General features: G+C 49.2%; 1 protein-coding gene across 1 annotated transcript; it reads right to left on the bottom strand.

Moving 5' to 3' along the window:
* Positions 1 to 139: 139 nt before the first annotated feature.
* On the bottom strand, positions 140 to 16541 carry NCAPH (non-SMC condensin I complex subunit H). Its single transcript, XM_065399005.1, has 15 exons — positions 16479 to 16541; positions 12599 to 12737; positions 10753 to 10874; positions 10175 to 10364; positions 9497 to 9588; positions 8427 to 8632; positions 6696 to 6844; positions 5768 to 5874; positions 4840 to 4962; positions 4377 to 4484; positions 3378 to 3542; positions 2578 to 2694; positions 1963 to 2051; positions 1157 to 1232; positions 140 to 199 (listed from the first exon to the last, which is right to left on the bottom strand). The coding sequence occupies exons 1-15, from the start codon at positions 16524 to 16526 to the stop codon at positions 140 to 142; spliced, it is 1791 nt and encodes a 596-aa protein (XP_065255077.1). The 5' UTR covers positions 16527 to 16541.
* Between the last annotated feature and the right edge of the window lie 980 nt (positions 16542 to 17521).

The following is a 17521-nucleotide window of genomic DNA, read 5'->3' as shown; positions in this document are numbered from 1 at the left end:
GCTGGCAGGGGAGAGAAAGCTACCAGTGATGAGACCCAGTCATGCCTCTCGCTGAAACGAATAGCTAATCTCATGGTAGGACGAAGAGCTCCTGTCTTATCAGAGCAGCCAGAGCGCCCTGCTCCACCCACGTGGCACGTCAATCTCCTTGCTTCACGAGGACGTCAGACAGGTCCTCTACCCCCTCCAGCGTCAGATTCTGAAAAGGAGAGGAAACCAATTAGTTCTACAAGCCAGACTCTTCCCAGTGGAGACCACCGTAGCCAGCCCACAGGAAAGCTGTTACCAACAGGTCACAATGGCACAGTCAAACTAGTCATGAGCCTAGTCTGCCCTGACTTCCAGCTTTGTACCTAGAACCGTCCCTAGGGTGGAACCATCTTAGAGTCACTGCCGAAGAGCCAACTTGCTTATTTCTTATCAGTGCATGGGAAACTGAATTAAAAACCCAGAGCACAGAAGTGATGTTCAAAGCAAAGTACAGGGTCTGAGCTAAGCCGCCAGAAGACAGGGTGAAAGGCCAAATTCAAGCCATAAATCAAGACCAATGTGTTCGTTTCTGGATTAATAACCACCTCAAAGAAGATGCAGGAGTAAGCAGAGAGCCTCCAACAAGGACTTGAAGACGGGATTGATCAGCAAAGAAAGCTACAGCTTGGAAGTCAGAAAACATAGGCATGAAAAGACAATTGCAAAATTCAAGCTGAATTAGACCTTGCAAAGGAAATTAAAGCAATAAAAAGGTCTTTGGTCATAAATAAAAAACCCAAGAAGAAAGGTGGGGTTGCTATGAAGCATCAGAGGAATAAAGTTCTGGAACAGCCTTCCAAGGGGAGCAGTGGGGGCAAAAAACCGAACTGGCTTCAAGACTGAGCTTGATAAGTTTATGGTGGGGATGGCTTGATGGGGCTGCCTACAATGGCAGGTAGCCAATCTGTGACTCTTAGCAGCCAATATCCCCAGCAGCCAGTGATGGGACACTAGATGGGGAGGGCTCTGAGCTACTGCAGAGAATTCTTTCCCGGGTGTCTGGCTGTTGGCCTTACCCACATGGAACTTTTGGGCCCAGCACCCCACCTCTTTCACTGACTGCTCCCTGCAGGCCCAGTGGGATTCATCGGAGTTGCCCAGCATTAGACGTAGACACCATACTCACCTTTTCATTTGCCAAGTGCAAGAGGCAGGCAAACGCCAGGGGCACAGAGAGGTTCTGCGCCATCGCAGAAGGCAGTCTGCAAAACAGCCAAAGGGAGGGAGGTGGTTACATAGACAGCAGGAGCCTACACATTAGACACCAGTGATGGAGCATACTGGAGAGCCAGTGGGGGCTGGTTAAGTGAGTGACAGATCCTTCACCACTCTCCAGCTTTTCCTGTTTCTCACTAAGGAGACCAAAACCTCTCCCCCCGAGGGCCTCACCTCAGGCCTGCAGCTTCTTCACACCCAGCTCCGCAAACCCAGCCAGGAAGGACTCTGGGCCGAGGGGTGAGCAGACTCTGATCGACATTCAGCAACCAGAGCTGGAGATCAAGCTATCCCCACGCGCAGCAGATGGGAGAGCTTCACACTGCGGCCAAGACATTCAGGGGATGCTACACCGCCATGAAGCACCCGCAGCTGGCCCATGGCTCAGCCTCAGGGGCTATAAAATGGCAGTGTAGACCTTTGGACTCAGCCCAAGCTCCGAGACCTGGGCAGAGGGAGGCTCCCAGAACCCAGCTTCCAGCCGGAGTCCGTCAGCTGACCCGGGGCAGCTGCAGGTGTTGCATTGCAGTGTACATATACCCTCTTCGGAGGCCACTCCCTGTTCAGACTGACACCCCCTCGGTGTAAAAGCCAAGCGCGACATTATCCCACCAGGGGGCAGATGGGGAGTTAGTAGGGAACACCCAGGATTCATCCAGAGGCTTGCAGCCCTGGCACAGCAGGCCCTCTCTAGGAAGGGTCTCTATCCCCACGTACCTGTGAAGCAGATCTTTTGTGATGCCACTGAAGACCTTCTTGCCTGCTAGTGTTACAGAGTCAGTCCCCTTCTCTGCGACTTCATTTTGCTTCAGCAAGGGGAGGAAAGGCAGATAGTCAGAAACAGGCAGGTCAGGGTGCTCACCCCAGGATTCCAGGTCTTTGCTTTCCCAGATATGAGCAAGCCAAAGATGCATCATGGAGGAGTCTCACACAGCTCCTTCTGAAAGGTGCCATCTTCTCTCCAGGGACAGTCTGGCCCCTTGAGGAGCCACGTGCATGGATCTGAAGCCCTCCCCAGGCCACATCAGCATGAGAGAAAGGGACTGGAGCTGAGAGCCTGGGCTTGGACCTCCTACACTGAACACGACATTCCTGCCAGTGCGGGCAGGGTCGCCCTGAACGGGTGGCTTTACCCAACATTCAGGATCCCCCAGGGCTTGGTAAGGTGCCTGCTAGTAGCACCACAGAGATGCCTTGGCTGGGAATGCAGTGGAATCAGCCAGCCACGTCACTACAGTGCAGAGGGAGGCCTGAGAAAGGGCTGTCAAGCTGGTAGGCACGTGGGTGGGTGGCCAGCCAGGGACGGCTGCTTTGGGATCTCCTTGCACTCACCTCTGCCCCCACCTGGTCCTTCTGCACATCAGTCAGGAGGTCCCACATGGTCCGTTTTAGCCTCTTCATGTCCATCTTTTTGGCCGTCTTTGCATAATGAATTTCTATCTTATTCACCTGAAGGTAGACATGCAGGGTGAGAAGGGCGGTGAGAAAGCAGGGGGAGGGATAGCTCAGTGGTTTGAGCATTGGCCTGCTAAACCCAGGATTGAGTGTTCAATCCTTGAGGGGGCCATTTAGGGATCTAGGGCAAAAAATCTGTCAGGAGTAGTACTTGGTCCTGCTAGTGAAGGCAGGGGACTGGACTCGATGACCTTTCAAGGTCCCTTCCAGCTCTATGAGATAGATAGGTAGATCTCCATATTAAAAGGCAGCAGCGTCTTCAGACAAGCAGAAGTCTGTCAAGCTGACCAGAGAGCTGAGTCCAGCAGGATCCCCTCTCTGGGTGGTTTGGAGGGCATTATGCTACCGGATGGAGCACGGCAACCAGTTAGTCCCTGCGCCTCAGCATGCAGGCCCGTTCCGAACCCGTTCCGAACACAGCCCCCAGGCCTAGGCAGCGCAGCCTGAAGGAAGTCTGCTCCATCCCACAGAGAGCTTTCCTTCCATGGGCCTCCTGCAGCTGGAGCCTCAGACTAGCTCCCCCACTCCCCTGCACTGGCCAGCAGCTTGCTACTGGAGCACACAGGGGGCTTCACTGCTCTCCAGGGCCCCAGCCCACCCCGCAAGCTCAGAACTAACCCCGATGGTGCTCGGCCACATACCAGCTGGGGACGCACAGGCAGCAGGCCAGTTCTTACCTTCTGTGGCTCAGCAACAAGGTTGGACTCGCCATATGTTGTGATGTCAACCCCAAGGGCCCTGCTGAGCTCACCAAACTGATCTGTCCCCCTCACGGTCAGTTCAAAGGGCCCACCCTGGCCCATGAAGCCAACGGGGTCGGGGTCGTCGTCACTATCAGCAGCCTGAGCAGATATTGGGGGGAAAAGAGAGACGCCTCATGCAGATGCCGTAGTCCGTGTCCTCCCTGCAAATCCCAACAGGAACATGCAGGTTTCCCCATCCCCCACCACAGCTCAAATATCTATATCTATATCCACACACACACACCGATGAACCATCTGCACCCCATCACCAAAGCAGTACATGTTTTCCAGAGCTGGGAAATGCAAAGGGATGCCCGAGCTCACCCACCACAGGGGGCGTGACTGAATCGGCACAGGGTCTGCGAGGGCACTGAAGCAAGTCCACTGCATTTTTGAAGAGCCAAGGCAGAGAACTTGCAACAGGATCCTGAAACAGCTGGGAAGCCACTGGAGGCCTTGGAGGATGTGACAATTGTGCCGTGAGCTGAGGGTCTGCACACACGGGAGAGGCCACAGGAGGGGCGGTGGCGTCCTGGCCCGGGGTTTCAGCAGATGGAGAGAGGCACATTTGCAAACATAGGAGTTAGCGCGATTCCAAGGTTAGCGAGTGTGGAGGGATGAGGAGGCTCCTGCTGCCCAGAGAAAGGTTACAACCGTGTCACCGGCAAGAGTCAGCTGCCGTTTCACTAGTGAAATCCGGTAAGCATGGGGCTTTGTTAGCGCCTGGTTCAGCTCCCTCACAAGCGAGCAGGTGCCAAAGCCTGTCCAGGCAGTTCCACTCGTGGCACTGCAGGGATCACATTTGGATAGGTGAGAGCAGGCAGGCCTGTGTGGTGCTGGAGGCCGCTCTCCCAGGTGGATCTTTCCAGCTGGAGAGAGATGGTATTTTCCACCAGACAGTATACAGCCAAGTGACACCCCCGCCCCACCTACCTTCAGTGCAGGACAGAAGTTGGAGGTGTCATTGGGATTGTTGTAATCATACTCTCCAATCTCATCCTCTTGGTCAGACAAGCTGCTCTGCAGAGCCTTCCTCCACAGCTGCCGAGACAAGGCCAAGGGGGAGAAAAGGACACAGAGATCCTGAGCACTGCCCAGACTAGCATCCAGACAGCCATATTCCCTTTCTCCTAGGCCCATGGCACTCCTCTTCCTCCCCAGGTCCATCCCAGCCCTCCTCCATTTATCCCTCTGCCCTCCCCTCCTCCTCGTGCACAGGGTGGGGAGCCCAGCACGCCTGGTATCAACAAGGCGGCAGGTTTAACCAGATGAGCCGAGCACCTCCTTAGCGGACTGTCTCCTGCCGGAGGAGTGTTCGGTGCACCATGGGAGTCCCGCAGCCTACGGCTCAGCGGGCAGGGCGGAAGAACCCAGTGGGGTCAGGAAGGGACTGTACCTTGATAGCTGGTTTGAGGGAGAGCCGAATGATATTGTCAGGGTCAAAGTGGAAGTCTTCAGGGAGCGTGGTGCTCTTCTTGTTCTGGTTGTCAAGAGTTGATTTGGCCAGAGTTGTCGCTGCCTGTTCAAAGTCAACACCATATTACACCAGAGTCCCTGCCTCTCCTAGCCCAAGAACGTCCAAGCCTATACACCAGGGAGCCATTGCAAAGAACTCCCTTGCTTGCCAGGGCATAGCAGCTCCGAGTTCCACACAGCACTGGAGCAAGCACACAAAGAGTTTGGAAGTGGGTCCTTGAAGCTCCATGTTCCAGAGAAGAGAGTGGGGGATATTCAAGAGGACGCTCAATGCACCAGCAGCAGCAGAGAGCAAATGGGAAGACAACCAGCCTGGGGCTGGCACTACGGTGCCTCGACAGGCTCGAGCTGTGGGTCTCATCTAACAAGTAACTATGGGAAAAGGCACCTTTTCACTCAACAGACCTGCCCCCCGTTATTCAGTCAGACCTGTTCACTTTAGTGACTACAATATGCTTCTAATCCAGATTATTCTTGGGAGGCTCAAAAAGCGAACAGCTCTGGGATAGCAAGCTGGAATCTATGCTGGCGCCCCCTCTGTACAGATGTTAGCAATGTGCCACTGGCAGCGCTGCATATTGCCCTCGCTGACCCCTGGGCAGCTCCCTGCCTGCAGCGGCATAAGCCAGGAAGAATCCAGCATGACTTCCAGGATACAGGGCTAGCAGAGAAAGTCTCTACTGTCATTTGATCTGGAGTGAGGAACACCCCCAGGGCTGACTTTAGAGTCCAGTTCACAGCAGAACCCCATTTTAAAAATTTGCTAATGGCTTGTACTAAAGAGACTCCCCGTGTCGCAGAGGAGGGAGCAGAAAACAGCCAGGCACCCGTGGCAACCCAGTACATACCCTAGTCTTACGGAAACGCGTTGTGAAGTCAATATCCTCATCAAAGTCGAGTTCGAAGACTTTCTTTGTGTTCCTCTTCCTGCCCCCCTTCTCAGCGCCCGTGTCCACTGCAGAAAGGGAGGCTATGGTCAATGCTCAGCACTTTGGGGGAGGAGAATCAAGTGCTGCTACCTTTACTTCTCAGACAGTGTTCCTAGCCTTCTGAGGACCTTTCCAAGCAGATCACCCACACCCAGATATTCTGGAGCTAAAGGAAAGGAAGATGGTATATGCTCCGCTTTGTCAGTGGAGCTTTTCTGTGAACTAACAGAGGCACTGGAGTTTTCATTCTAGATTTAGTATTTTAAAAGGTTTCAGAGTAGCAGCCGTGTTAGTCTGTATCCGCAAAAAGAACAGGAGTACTTGTGGCACCTTAGAGACTAACGAATTTATTAGAGCATAAGCTTTCGTGGGCTACAGCCCACTTCTTCGGATGCATCCGAAGAAGTGGGCTGTAGCCCACGAAAGCTTATGCTCTAATAAATTTGTTAGTCTCTAAGGTGCCACAAGTACTCCTGTTCTTTTTATTTTAAAAGGGCTGTTTGTCTTTCTAAAGAAGCACAAGCAGAAAATGCAGTTGAGCTTTGTTGTGTTGGAAGGAGGTTGCAGGCTAAACTGGGATAGATATTTAAACTGGTATCCCCTATGGCTGCACTAGGACAGGACCTAGGTAGTATGCTATTACCCCTCACCCCATACCAAGCTAGTCTTCCCCCTAGACAGAGAGCGCTCCTCCTAAACTGGCTGGAAGAGTGACTGGAGAGCAGTGCACAGTGGTCTCTACCCTGATAGATGGCTTTCTAGCCATTGACTAGTGACTGTCTCTAGACACACCAGAAGTTTATGATAATTGGATCCACTTTCTGAACTGCATCCTACAAATACATACGTTTATGGTGAGGCTTAAAGCGCCAGTGCTCTGGGCCGGCCCACATCAACATGGTGCGGGGGCTGAAGTAGGAATACTCTCCAGGTTTCACAGAGAGATGGAGGCACATGGTCCCGATGTCTCCTTCCGCAAGGGGAATCACGTCCTTACTGAAAGAGCACCCCCCCAAATCGGTTATAATCCATGCAAAAAACCACCACCACACACTACAGTAGCCCAGGGGCTAGCCAGTATGTGCATGCATCACTGTCAGATGGCATCAGTCCTGTTCAGATATGGGTCATTTCCCCCTCCGGTGGCTAGTACAGTATAAAAGCCTTAACACAGACAACCCTTGAGATTGAGCAGGTGGGGTGCAGTGGCTTCTAATCCCTACACCTCTTACTCACTGTCTTGCTGTTGGTTGTAGAGGCACACCCACAAATAATACAAGTTAGCTGACTTGCCAACAGGGGTTCTGGGATTTGGGGAGCAGATGGCGATTTGCCATGTTGCTCCCTAAGGAGGTACAGGATTAGCAGCTGAATAAGGGTGATTTCCCTAGCTTCATTCCCTTTCATCTCATTCCATCCCAATAGTTGCCCACCACAGATGGTGGAAAGGGGGTTTTACTTTCCTCCTTCTGAAGTTCGCAGGGGGTAAGGGCAGATGTTTTGGCTCTAGCCAAGGGAACGGTCTGGGCATGTTGCAGTCCCTGCCGCACGTTTGGGGCTGTCAACTCCCAGCTACAAAAACATCTCCGGACATGGCAGTCAGATGGTTGATGCAGGGTAAGGATGCCCCTCCCTTCAGAGGTGCTTTGCACAAGATCAGGGACTGGTGGCCAACAGACTGAAGCGGCTTGAATTGAAGTAACAAATACTCTGGTGTGACATACAGCCAAATTCTAACCTTCATTAACAAAGCTCAACCACCTGAATACCTTCAGCACCAATGGTTCTGGTGATTCACAGCAGGGAGGGTTGGGGTGGGGGACTGGGAGAAATTTAAAACCATTTTAATTGCATTTGACATTTAAACAGTGTTGGGAGACCCGCTAGAGAGCTGTGCCGCTTACTTTTAACCTGGAGAACATACTGGATGGATGCTGGCCTGGTTGGATCATTAACTGGGATCCTAGTTTTCCATGATGATAAAAAAAATCTCCAATAAAAAAAACGAAACAAAAACTATACAAAGCCGTGTCTTTCCGCAATTAAAATGAAACACTGAACTTTCGTTTCCCTAGCTACATTATATAGAGGTATCAGTTGAACACAATATTTTAGAACCCCGTTTATCCAAACCTCTGTTATCCAGCTCTCTGTATTAACCAAACCACCAGCCGCCTGAGCCCCACCACTGTTGGTTCGGTTAATACCGAGAGCCGGTCAATGAAGGCGCGGATAAACGGGGTTCTACTGTGTTTTTATTTTAAAGATTCTCTGTAAAAGCACAAATTCCGTGTTTTTCTGTGGCGAACGGATTTCTAGGCTCCCTGGTCACCAAGTCCCATTTCTGTCTCTCGGTGGGGGAAAGAAAAGATTAGAGCTAGAGTCCTATAACGAGAAGTTAGGCCATTAGTCTACTTGGTTCACAGATACCACCTGCACAGTAAGCAAGCTCTGCTTGTAAACTTCATTGCCTCAGGAAACCTACCATCAAAACACTGCTGTCCAACATGGCAATCCTGAGCTGGAGGCTGTGGCTAGGTGGCAAACCCCAGCTGCAGGCCAAAGCAATACCACGTACCTCATGCTCTCACGCACCATCCTGCAGGCCTCCAGCTTGTCTGAAAAGTCCCCAACATCCTCTGCTACCGTCCTATCTGGCATGTCTGCATCAAAGTCATCCTCCTCTAGGGCATCAGCACAGTCTGCAGGGTCACAATCCACCTCTGCGTTGATATCAAAGACTTGGTCGCTTTTCTTAAATTTATCCAGCAGAGCGGACACTGACTGCAGAACAGAAAGAGCAGGTTACTCACTCACAGAAAGGATTCAATACCAAACCCTGGGCCTCCAAGGCAAAATAGGACACCTATCACAGGGCTTAACACATTTACTCCAGAATATAAACCCTACTCTGGCCCTAGTACTCAGAGAGACTGGACTAATTAAAAACCTGAAGGGGATTGGTTATCCAGAGAATGGTCGCTTCAGAGAATCCCACACCCAGGTAACCTGCTCATCCTTGGAGCCTTAGTCCTGTAGATTAAATGCTATAGGATGTCAGCCTCAGGGAATAGAGAGGGGAAAGAAATTGAAGAACTAAACTCAGGTGATGCCTCCTGAATGGAGCATATCCTCAGGCACACGCAGACCATTTGAGCCCGGAGTACATCACCCCCCGCCCAATCTAGAAGGACAAGAATTGATCCCGTCTTGTACTCAGTATGTGTTTTCTCAGTACCTCAAGATGCAAGAGGAATCAACCTCTCTGCTCCACACCAATGGGTGCTGATTACAATAATCCTAGGGAATCCTTTGGCAAAGGCCAGGGCCTTAATAAGATGTCTGAATGGCGTGTATTTCTCCAGAGACGTCCCTTCAAATAGTTTCAAACCCTCTTTTCTGTTTAAAAGTAGGTCAGATGCTTGAGTTAGTCCCAGAATTCTAGTTGCTAAGATGCACCGCAGGGAAATACTACATACCACTTCCCTGTCCGGTTCCGGCAGAATAGCACCGACCCCACAGAGCAACTCTCCCTTTCCTTTCCAGCCTGCAGAGAGATCTTTGACAGAGGAAGCTGAGCACACTGGGAACAACTCCCATATCATGCTCTGCACTGACCTAATATGAGCAGCTTGCTAACAGACCTACCTCATTATGGGAGTCACTGTCCCAGTGAGAAAGCTGGAAGCCACTCAACGTAGGGCAGATGGGGCGCGGTTCGATGCACTGCAGCAGGATAGCTAGAGACCACGAAAGCAGTAAGGAGATATTATGAACAGGGTTAATGATCAGTAATTAGCCTAAACAACCAACATCAAATAACCTGGATTTATACTACTGCTGTGGTGACCGTACCCCAAATATGGATAAGCATTTCAGAACACATGCGTGGGAGTTGAAGGTTGGAGAAGAAAGCTATTGCCCCACCGCTGAGTGATTAACCCAGGAAATAAATGCCTGAAGCCACACTACATTTACTTTCACCCTACACTGGCTCTGATTTTACGGTTTAAGCCTAAAAAGCAGCAGGAATCAAGAAACCTACCCTAAAATCCACACCATGCATCAAATATAAGAACATCTCCCCCTAAGCAATACATGCATGACAGCACCAAAGGGTTAACCGGGCGGGGGGGCGAATTAGATAACCGAAGCAAGAATGAAGTCAGCTGAGACCAAAATGTTAACAGATGATCCAACCAGCGAAGGGAACATAGTGCCTGTTGCACTGCGAGATAACGAGCATAAGAACTTTATTAGGGGGTTACGTGGGATGAAATGGGAGCCTGGAGGAGTCCAGAGTTCACAGTTATTACTTCCACCTACACTTCAGGTCTGCCACCTTCACAGGAGTAGAGCTCGGGGACTCCAATGTCTCAGAAGATGGGAGCGGCGTGACCTTGGAATCCAACAGGAGCTCACAGCTATAGCTGTGGGTGTGCAGGGTGCTGAGAAAGATGCCAACCGTGCTGCACTCATCGAAGGAGGCTGCTGTCTTCTGGAACATGGGATCGACCTGCACATGGACACAAAGCGAGAAGAATCAAGGAACAGAGGCGGAGGGAAAACAGATGATGGATGGACACAAGACCCCATCACAGAGAAGCTCTAAATAGAGACATGAGCTTCGCACTCACACTTGGGTTAACTAGTGCAGAGTTGTCTTGCTGTCGAATTTGAAGCACACCAGTACGGGAGGGACAGGGTGGAGACAGATGAGAGACTTGCTATGACAGCAGAGTGCAGAGATAGGCAAGAGGAAAGCATATGATTGCTACAGCCTGACACAAGATTGCCATGTTGAGAAGAGGAGTTACATGGGGGTGAGGAAGGAGAAGTGTCTATCTGGCGCAGGGTTAAGTAGAACAATTGCTACACGAAGACTCCAGGGCAGTATTCCCCACCTCACTTCTGCAATCTGCCTCAGAGATGTTTATGTTATTCAGGTTCTGTTCGATTGTTTTGTACGAGTGCTTCTTCTTTGTCTGGAGCTTCTTGGCAGCTTCAGTACCGGCAGCAGCTCCATCTATAAAAAGGAGAATTACTGCAGAGGCTGTCTCTAGAGCAATGTAGCTACCAATGGTGGGAGTTTGACTCTTCTTGAAAAGTGGTGGGTCGAGAGTACATCAAACATAGACCCGACCCACTCATGCCTTTCTAAATCTCTGCCTCCTCTTCTATTCCCTCAAGCCTTGGACTAAGAGGGGTTGTGTGTGTTTAGGTTTTACCAGGAGTTACCACAAAAATCAGTGAGCAGGTTCAAGAGTTTTGAAAAATCTCCTCAGAATTACTACAAAAATAATTCTAGGTTTATTTAAAAATCTGATAGCAAAAGGCAGTACTCAAACCCACTGGGCAGATGCCGCAGAGATGCAGACAAGAAAATTTCCTTTGATGCACAGAATCCAGCTCCATCCTCCATAAAATCTCTTCCCATTTAGATTAGTTTGTGAGAATTAACACACTTCTTCTTGCACGCGCTGGTGAGAATATCATCTCTGATTTCACATGGTGCAACCCCACATCAGCTGACAGTGTAGGAACTAAGTGACATGAGTCCCTGGGCTCAGCTGAAGCTGCTTCAGTGTAACAGACAGCGTTTTGTCTGTACAACTTGTAGCTCCTGATCTCCTTGCTCACCCAGACCAACACAAGGAGAAGACAAGTTCTGGACAAGTTCTGAACTTCACTAGCCATTATTGACTAGGGAACACAGGCCTAGACAAGTCAGAAACCAAAGTCCCTTCAACTGATCAAATTAACCCCAAAATAGCCATATAGTACCTACTCATAGCAAAGCCTTCACTACACTAAACGAAAGCAGGGAGCACAAACCAGACTGGATCAGCACTAGACATTTGGGGAAATCCTTTAAATGATTTCTTATTCAACTGCATTTAGATGCCCAAACTAACAGGGAACCAGAAACCCATGTCATTCGGCCCATCCCTTACTGCCCGTGTAATGGGAAGCTGAAAAAGACATTGCACAAACATGCTAGAGCAATCTGGATTCATCCAGCTTGCTTAGAAAGACAGGTCTACCATAAATAGATCAGACCATTAGTCCATATGGCTCAATAGGCTACTTCCATCTGTGGCCAATACCTGCACACAAAACTGTCCCATAATGCACCTGACCAGTGATACGATGCTGACGATCACAGAGGGCGTGGGAAATCCGGGGCATGAATGTATCCTAAGGATTAGATTCCATTATTTTTATTTTAGCTTTTATGACTACAAAAATTACTGGGCATAAAATTATCCATATTGGGTATGTCTGGATTCCCAGCAAAGGGAAGTTATATAAAATAATTAAAGGCTGTGTTTCCTTTTGTTGACTAATCTGTCTCTCAACAGGACATTCTGCTTTTGTAGCACAAGACAGGATGAAGACAAGGGGGTGCTTCCTCTTATGATTTTGAATCTCTCAGTCAGACCACTCTGCCAGAATAAGTAACCCAAGTACTCACACTCAGCTCAGAGCAGGGAGAAAGGTCTAGCAGGCTGAGCACAGGACTTGGGAGGCAGGAGATTTGGGTTCTAATCCCATTTGTGTCACTGATTTACTGTGTGAATTTTTACAGTCACTTCCCTCCATCTTCCCATCCCTAAAGAGGGCCTGGAAATCTACAGATACTGTGTAAGCATAAGATTGTTATATGGGGGTCCTGCACCAATATTTGGAGTTATGACTGTTCCAACTCCCTTGATTAGTACATCAAAATAAAAGCAGCAAGCAGCACACCTGCACCCTGGCTGTCCACATCCTTTGTAGGTGCTGAGTCTTTTCCCAACCCTCCAAGAACCTTGTATACATCTGCATGGACAGCATCCACTCTCACCGCATAGATCTTTGTGCTGGCATCCAGGGTGCCGGCTGCTATCTGTGAAACAGACCGAACAGAACACAGAACACACAATCAGAAAGGATCTAATCTCATTGGAATAAATTGCTTTCAGAGAAAGCAAACACAAAATGTGAGCTGCAGAACTGAAATTTCGGTGAGAACATCTATTTTTATATTCCCGATGTGGCTGGAGACCAGCAAAAAGCTAAAGTAGAATGTGCCAAGCTGAAACATACAAGAGTGGCCATGTGGCCGGACAAAGTCCATGTTCCATTGCATCAGCGCAACCAGAGATGGATTCCCTTTGTAAAAAGGAGACATTACGAGCATGAATCACCACAATGCATTTCTGTTCAGCCACACTGGGCTCTTCAATCCCTTTTCCTTCCACAAAACACAGCTCTTCAGTAATGTCGCAGTGGATACTACGGAATTTCTCACCCACCCTACGCACTACTGCTGTGACCCATTCTATGGATCGAATGTCACAGTCCTCTCTTTCAGCATGAGCTTCATACATGGAGGTCAAACTTAGTTACAGTCAGGCCACCATTACCCTATGATTCAGCCACGCCGGAACTCTGCATTTGGTGCTGTTCTCCCACCTCCCAGATCTCACCTGTCTTGCACACCTCATTTTAGCTAAAATTTACAGAAGTCAAATGATCGCTCTTATTCCCCCCCACTTTCAAAACAGAAAGTTATAGCTCCATCTCCTGCCAGTGCCAGCGGGTCCAGCTCAGCTTTGCTTTGAGGATTCTCAGTGACGACATATCTTTGTAGTGTCTATCTGCAACTGAGTCCAACTTTATTGTATGTTGTTGCCAAAAGTTTCATTAATTAACTGCTTCTCCTTGTCCCTCTCCCGCCCGTTACAATTTCACCCCCTGCTACCAGAGACAGTGTCACTTGTACTTCTGCTGTACTGAATTCTACCCAGATTTTTTACCCTGTAGTGCCCTTCAGCAAATACCAGCTCTTACCCTAAGCCCAGCTCCCTAAGCCCACCTGATGCTTTGAAAAGATTGGGGAGGTGTGGGGGGTTGATGCTTCCCAGGGTGCGTAGGACAGTGAGACACCTCTACCGCCCGCCCTTAGCACAAGGAACTAGGGCTTTGGAGCGGAGCCTGGAGCTGGAGCGCAGAGCAGCTCCGGAGCAGTGGAGCTGCAAGTTTTTGCCTGGAGCTGGAGCGGAGGCGGAGCACAGCTCCAAAGCCCTGCAAGGAACCCTTGCCAGTACCTGCTATGGGTCAGTTCCTCAACACCACCAGCCTCTGGCAACATAAGACCAGCCATACTGGGTCAGACCAAAGGTCCATCTAGCCCAGTATCCTGTCTTCTGACAGTGGCCAAGGCCAGGTGCTTCAGAGGGAATGAACAGGATAGGGCAAGTATCAAACAGAGGCATCTCCTGTCGCCCAGTCCCAGCTTCTGGCACTCCAAGAGCATGGAGTTGTGTCTCCTACCATCTTGGCAAATAGTCATTGATGGACCTATCCTCTATGAACTTTAGTTCTTTTTTTGAACCCTGTTATCCTCTTGGCCTTCACAGCATCTCCTGACAACATGTTTCACAGGTTGATTGTGAGTTGTGTGAAGAAATACTTCCTTTTGTTTGTTTTAAACCTGCTGCCTATTAATTTCATCTGGCAACCCCTGGTTCTCGTCTTATGTAACAGTCAATTTTTCCATACCACTCATGATTTTATAGACCTCTCTCATATCCCCCTTAGTCATGTCTTTTCCAATCTCAGCAGTCCCAGTCTTTTTAAACTCTCCTTATACAGAAGCTGTTCCATACCCCTAATCATTTTTGTTGCCCTTCTCTGTACCTTTCCCTAATTCCAATACATCTTTTTTGAGATGGGGCAACCAGAACTGCAGGGAGTACCCTGGATTTATACAGTGGCATGAGGATATTTACTATTTTATTATCTATCCCTTTCCTAGCGGTACCTAACATTGTTAGCTTTTTTGACCACCACTACCGATCAAGCTGACATATTCAGAGAACTGTCCAGAATGACTCGAAGCTTTCTTGAATGGTAAGAGCTAATTTAAAACCCATCATTTTGTATGTATAGTTGGGATTATATTTTCCAATGTGCGTTACTTTGCACTTATCAACATGGAATTTCATCTGCCATTTTGTTGCCCAGTCACCCACTTTTGTAAGATCCCTTTGTAACTCTCTGCAGTCCGACAGGTAAATAAGTGTCTCCTGCCTGATTATGACCACTAGTGTGACACAAGGTTTGAGTCAACATCTTACATGACACCCCATGGCGAACGAGTAAGTAGAGACCAGATTGAGGGGATCCCTGTAACCCTTGGTAAGTTGCTCTGCAATTTGGTACAGGGCAGGTTTCTGACTCCTTGGCTGAAGTGGAATTGTAATCTCTCCTGTACAGGCTCTTCCTTCCCCAAGTCTAGCAGAGTCCTCAGAAAAGGAGCAGTGCAGAGAAAACCACCAGAGAGGCCTTTACTGAAGCCTTCTTTATAATCTGTGTTTTGCTTCCAGAACACTCGTGCAGACTCCCATCAACATGGCTTGTGGAGTCTGACATCTGCCCTGGCAGGCAAGTATCTTACTGTTACCAGCAAGCAGCAATGCCCACTGGAAAGCACAACGCCCACATCCAGATCTGGACTCTGTTCTGCCAGTGACTTGCCATGTGTCCCTAGACAAATCACTCCCCCCGTTCCTCAGGCTCGCCCTGCACAGTGGGGTTAAGCTCATCTGCCCACCCCTACAAAGTACCTGGAGATCAGAGGAAGAAAAGCACTCAAGATACAAAGTACTATTCTCAGGGTCACCAGACCCCCTGCTATTTAAATCATGACTGAGAATCCCCTACCCACACCTTGCCCAAGTGAATATTCTGCTGGGCTCCCTCTAAAGAAAACTGTTCCTCCTTTTGTCTCCTCCCATCATATCCCTGGTTCCCTCCCTGCTGTCCATCTACTCCAGTCTAATTCACTCCGCCTTCAAGTCTCAGATCAAACTCCTTTCAGTATAGCCTTGCTCTATCGCTGGCCTCTAATGTCAAAATAAGGACTTCAGGAAACCTTGCAAGCCTTTCCTTGATAAATGAACCCTGGTTTCTGTGGGCTTAATTCTGCTCGATTATAACAGTGCAGAAATCTCATTGATTTCACTGGTGTAACAGAAGAGAATTTGGCCCTATCGAATTCTATTAGGAGTTACTGTCCAGTCATTTCCATCAGCTGTCCTAACCAGGAACAGCAGAGGGGTTCCCATCCAGTCTTCCCTCTAATTTTTTACATCCATGTGCGGAATGAATTTTGTTACGTGCACCAATATGGAGGTGATGTGTGGCAGGAGTGGGGCCAAGGGGTTTGGAGTCTGAGAGGGGGCTCAGGGCTGGGGCAGAGGGTTAGAGTCCAGGGGGTGGGGCCGGGGATGAGGGGTTTGGGGTGTGGGAGGGGGCTCAGGGCTGGGGCAGAGGATTGAGGTGCGGGGGGGGAGGAGGGGTTTGGGGTGCAGGCTGCCCCAGGGCTGTGGCGGGGAGAGAGGACTCCCCCCAGCCCTCTCTTGACGCAGCAGCTCTGGGCAGGGTGAGAGGCGCCTCTCCCAACCTGCACTGCCCTTGATAGCCTGCTGCGCGGCCGCGCAGCTTACAGGGAACTTAGTTCCCATCTGCCTGCATTATGCCCATTTGAGGTTCAGGCAGGAATTAACAAGAGGCCTCTCTGCTCCAGGAGGGAGCAAGAGACAGAGCACTGCACCAAGCTGGCAGCAGCCATCCCCCTCACCTTGAAGTTGGTCAGTTCGGAGTCCTTCTGTTTGAGTATCTCTGCCATGTAGTCTATAAGGTGCAGGCCAAACGCATTCTTCGTGGTGATTCTCTGAAACACAGCACATAAGCAGCTTCTATTATTGGAAAATCATGTCCCTCAATCCACAGTGACATGAGCAACTCTTGGTGGGGAATCTCATCAACAGGGGGTCTTTGGAAATCGTTCTAGGCCCGACACTGTTCACCATTGTCATCAATGATCAAAAAATAAATATAAAAATCACAGCTAATAAAAATCGGTGGATGGCACAAAGATTGGCAGAGGTAAATAAGGAGGACGACAGGGCAGTCACACCGTGATCTGTATCCCTTGGGAGGCTAGGCCTATTCAAACAAACTGTGTCTTAATGCAGAACCTTTCCAGCAGTCAGTTATTCTCCATTTTCTAGTTGTGCATTTGATTTTTCCTTTCTACGTGCAGTACTTTGTTCGTCTTTATTGAATTTCATCTTGTTGATTTCAGTCCAACTCAGCAAGGTCATTTTGAATTCTAACCCTGACCTCCATCCTGCAAGTATGGCCGACATTTTTTGTTCCTAGATATATGACCTTCCATTTGGCCACACTGAAGTGTTTGTTTGCTTTTACCCAGCTTAGCCAGCAATCCAGATCACTCTGCAGTGAGCTGTCCTGTTCATTATTTGCCAGTCCCCCAATCTTTGAATTATCTGCAAACTATCAGTAATGATTTTATTTCTTTCAGGACACTAATAAAACATGTTAAATAGTGTATGGCCAAGAATCGATCCCAGCAGATCCTCACTAGAAACACCCTCATTCGATGATGATTCCCCGTTTACAATTACATTGAGACCTATTAGTTAACCAGTTTTTAAACCATTTAATATGTGCCAAGTTGATTCTCTATCATTCTAGATTTTTAATCAAAGTGTCATGCGGTAATCAAGTCAAATGCCTTACAGAAGGCTATTACAGCAACACTACCCCCTTTATCAGCTAAACTTGTCCTCTTCTCAAAAGACGGATCTTGTCAAACTA

This window comes from Emys orbicularis, chromosome 2 (assembly GCF_028017835.1).
Source record: "Emys orbicularis isolate rEmyOrb1 chromosome 2, rEmyOrb1.hap1, whole genome shotgun sequence".
NCBI lineage: Eukaryota > Metazoa > Chordata > Testudines > Emydidae > Emys > Emys orbicularis.
This window is presented reverse-complemented; position numbering and strand designations above follow the sequence as displayed.

Excerpts from the sequence above, each read along its gene's own strand:
- NCAPH (XM_065399005.1), bottom strand. The coding sequence starts at position 16,526 with ATGGCAGAGATACTCAAACAGAAGGACTCCGAACTGACCAACTTCAAG. Across the intron at positions 9,589-10,174 it reads GAAGGTGGCAGACCTGAAGT|CTATCCTGCTGCAGTGCATC; the intron begins GTAGGTGGAAGT and ends CGTGGTCTCTAG. Across the intron at positions 200-1,156 it reads TGCACTTGGCAAATGAAAAG|AATCTGACGCTGGAGGGGGT; the intron begins GTGAGTATGGTG and ends TCTCCTTTTCAG.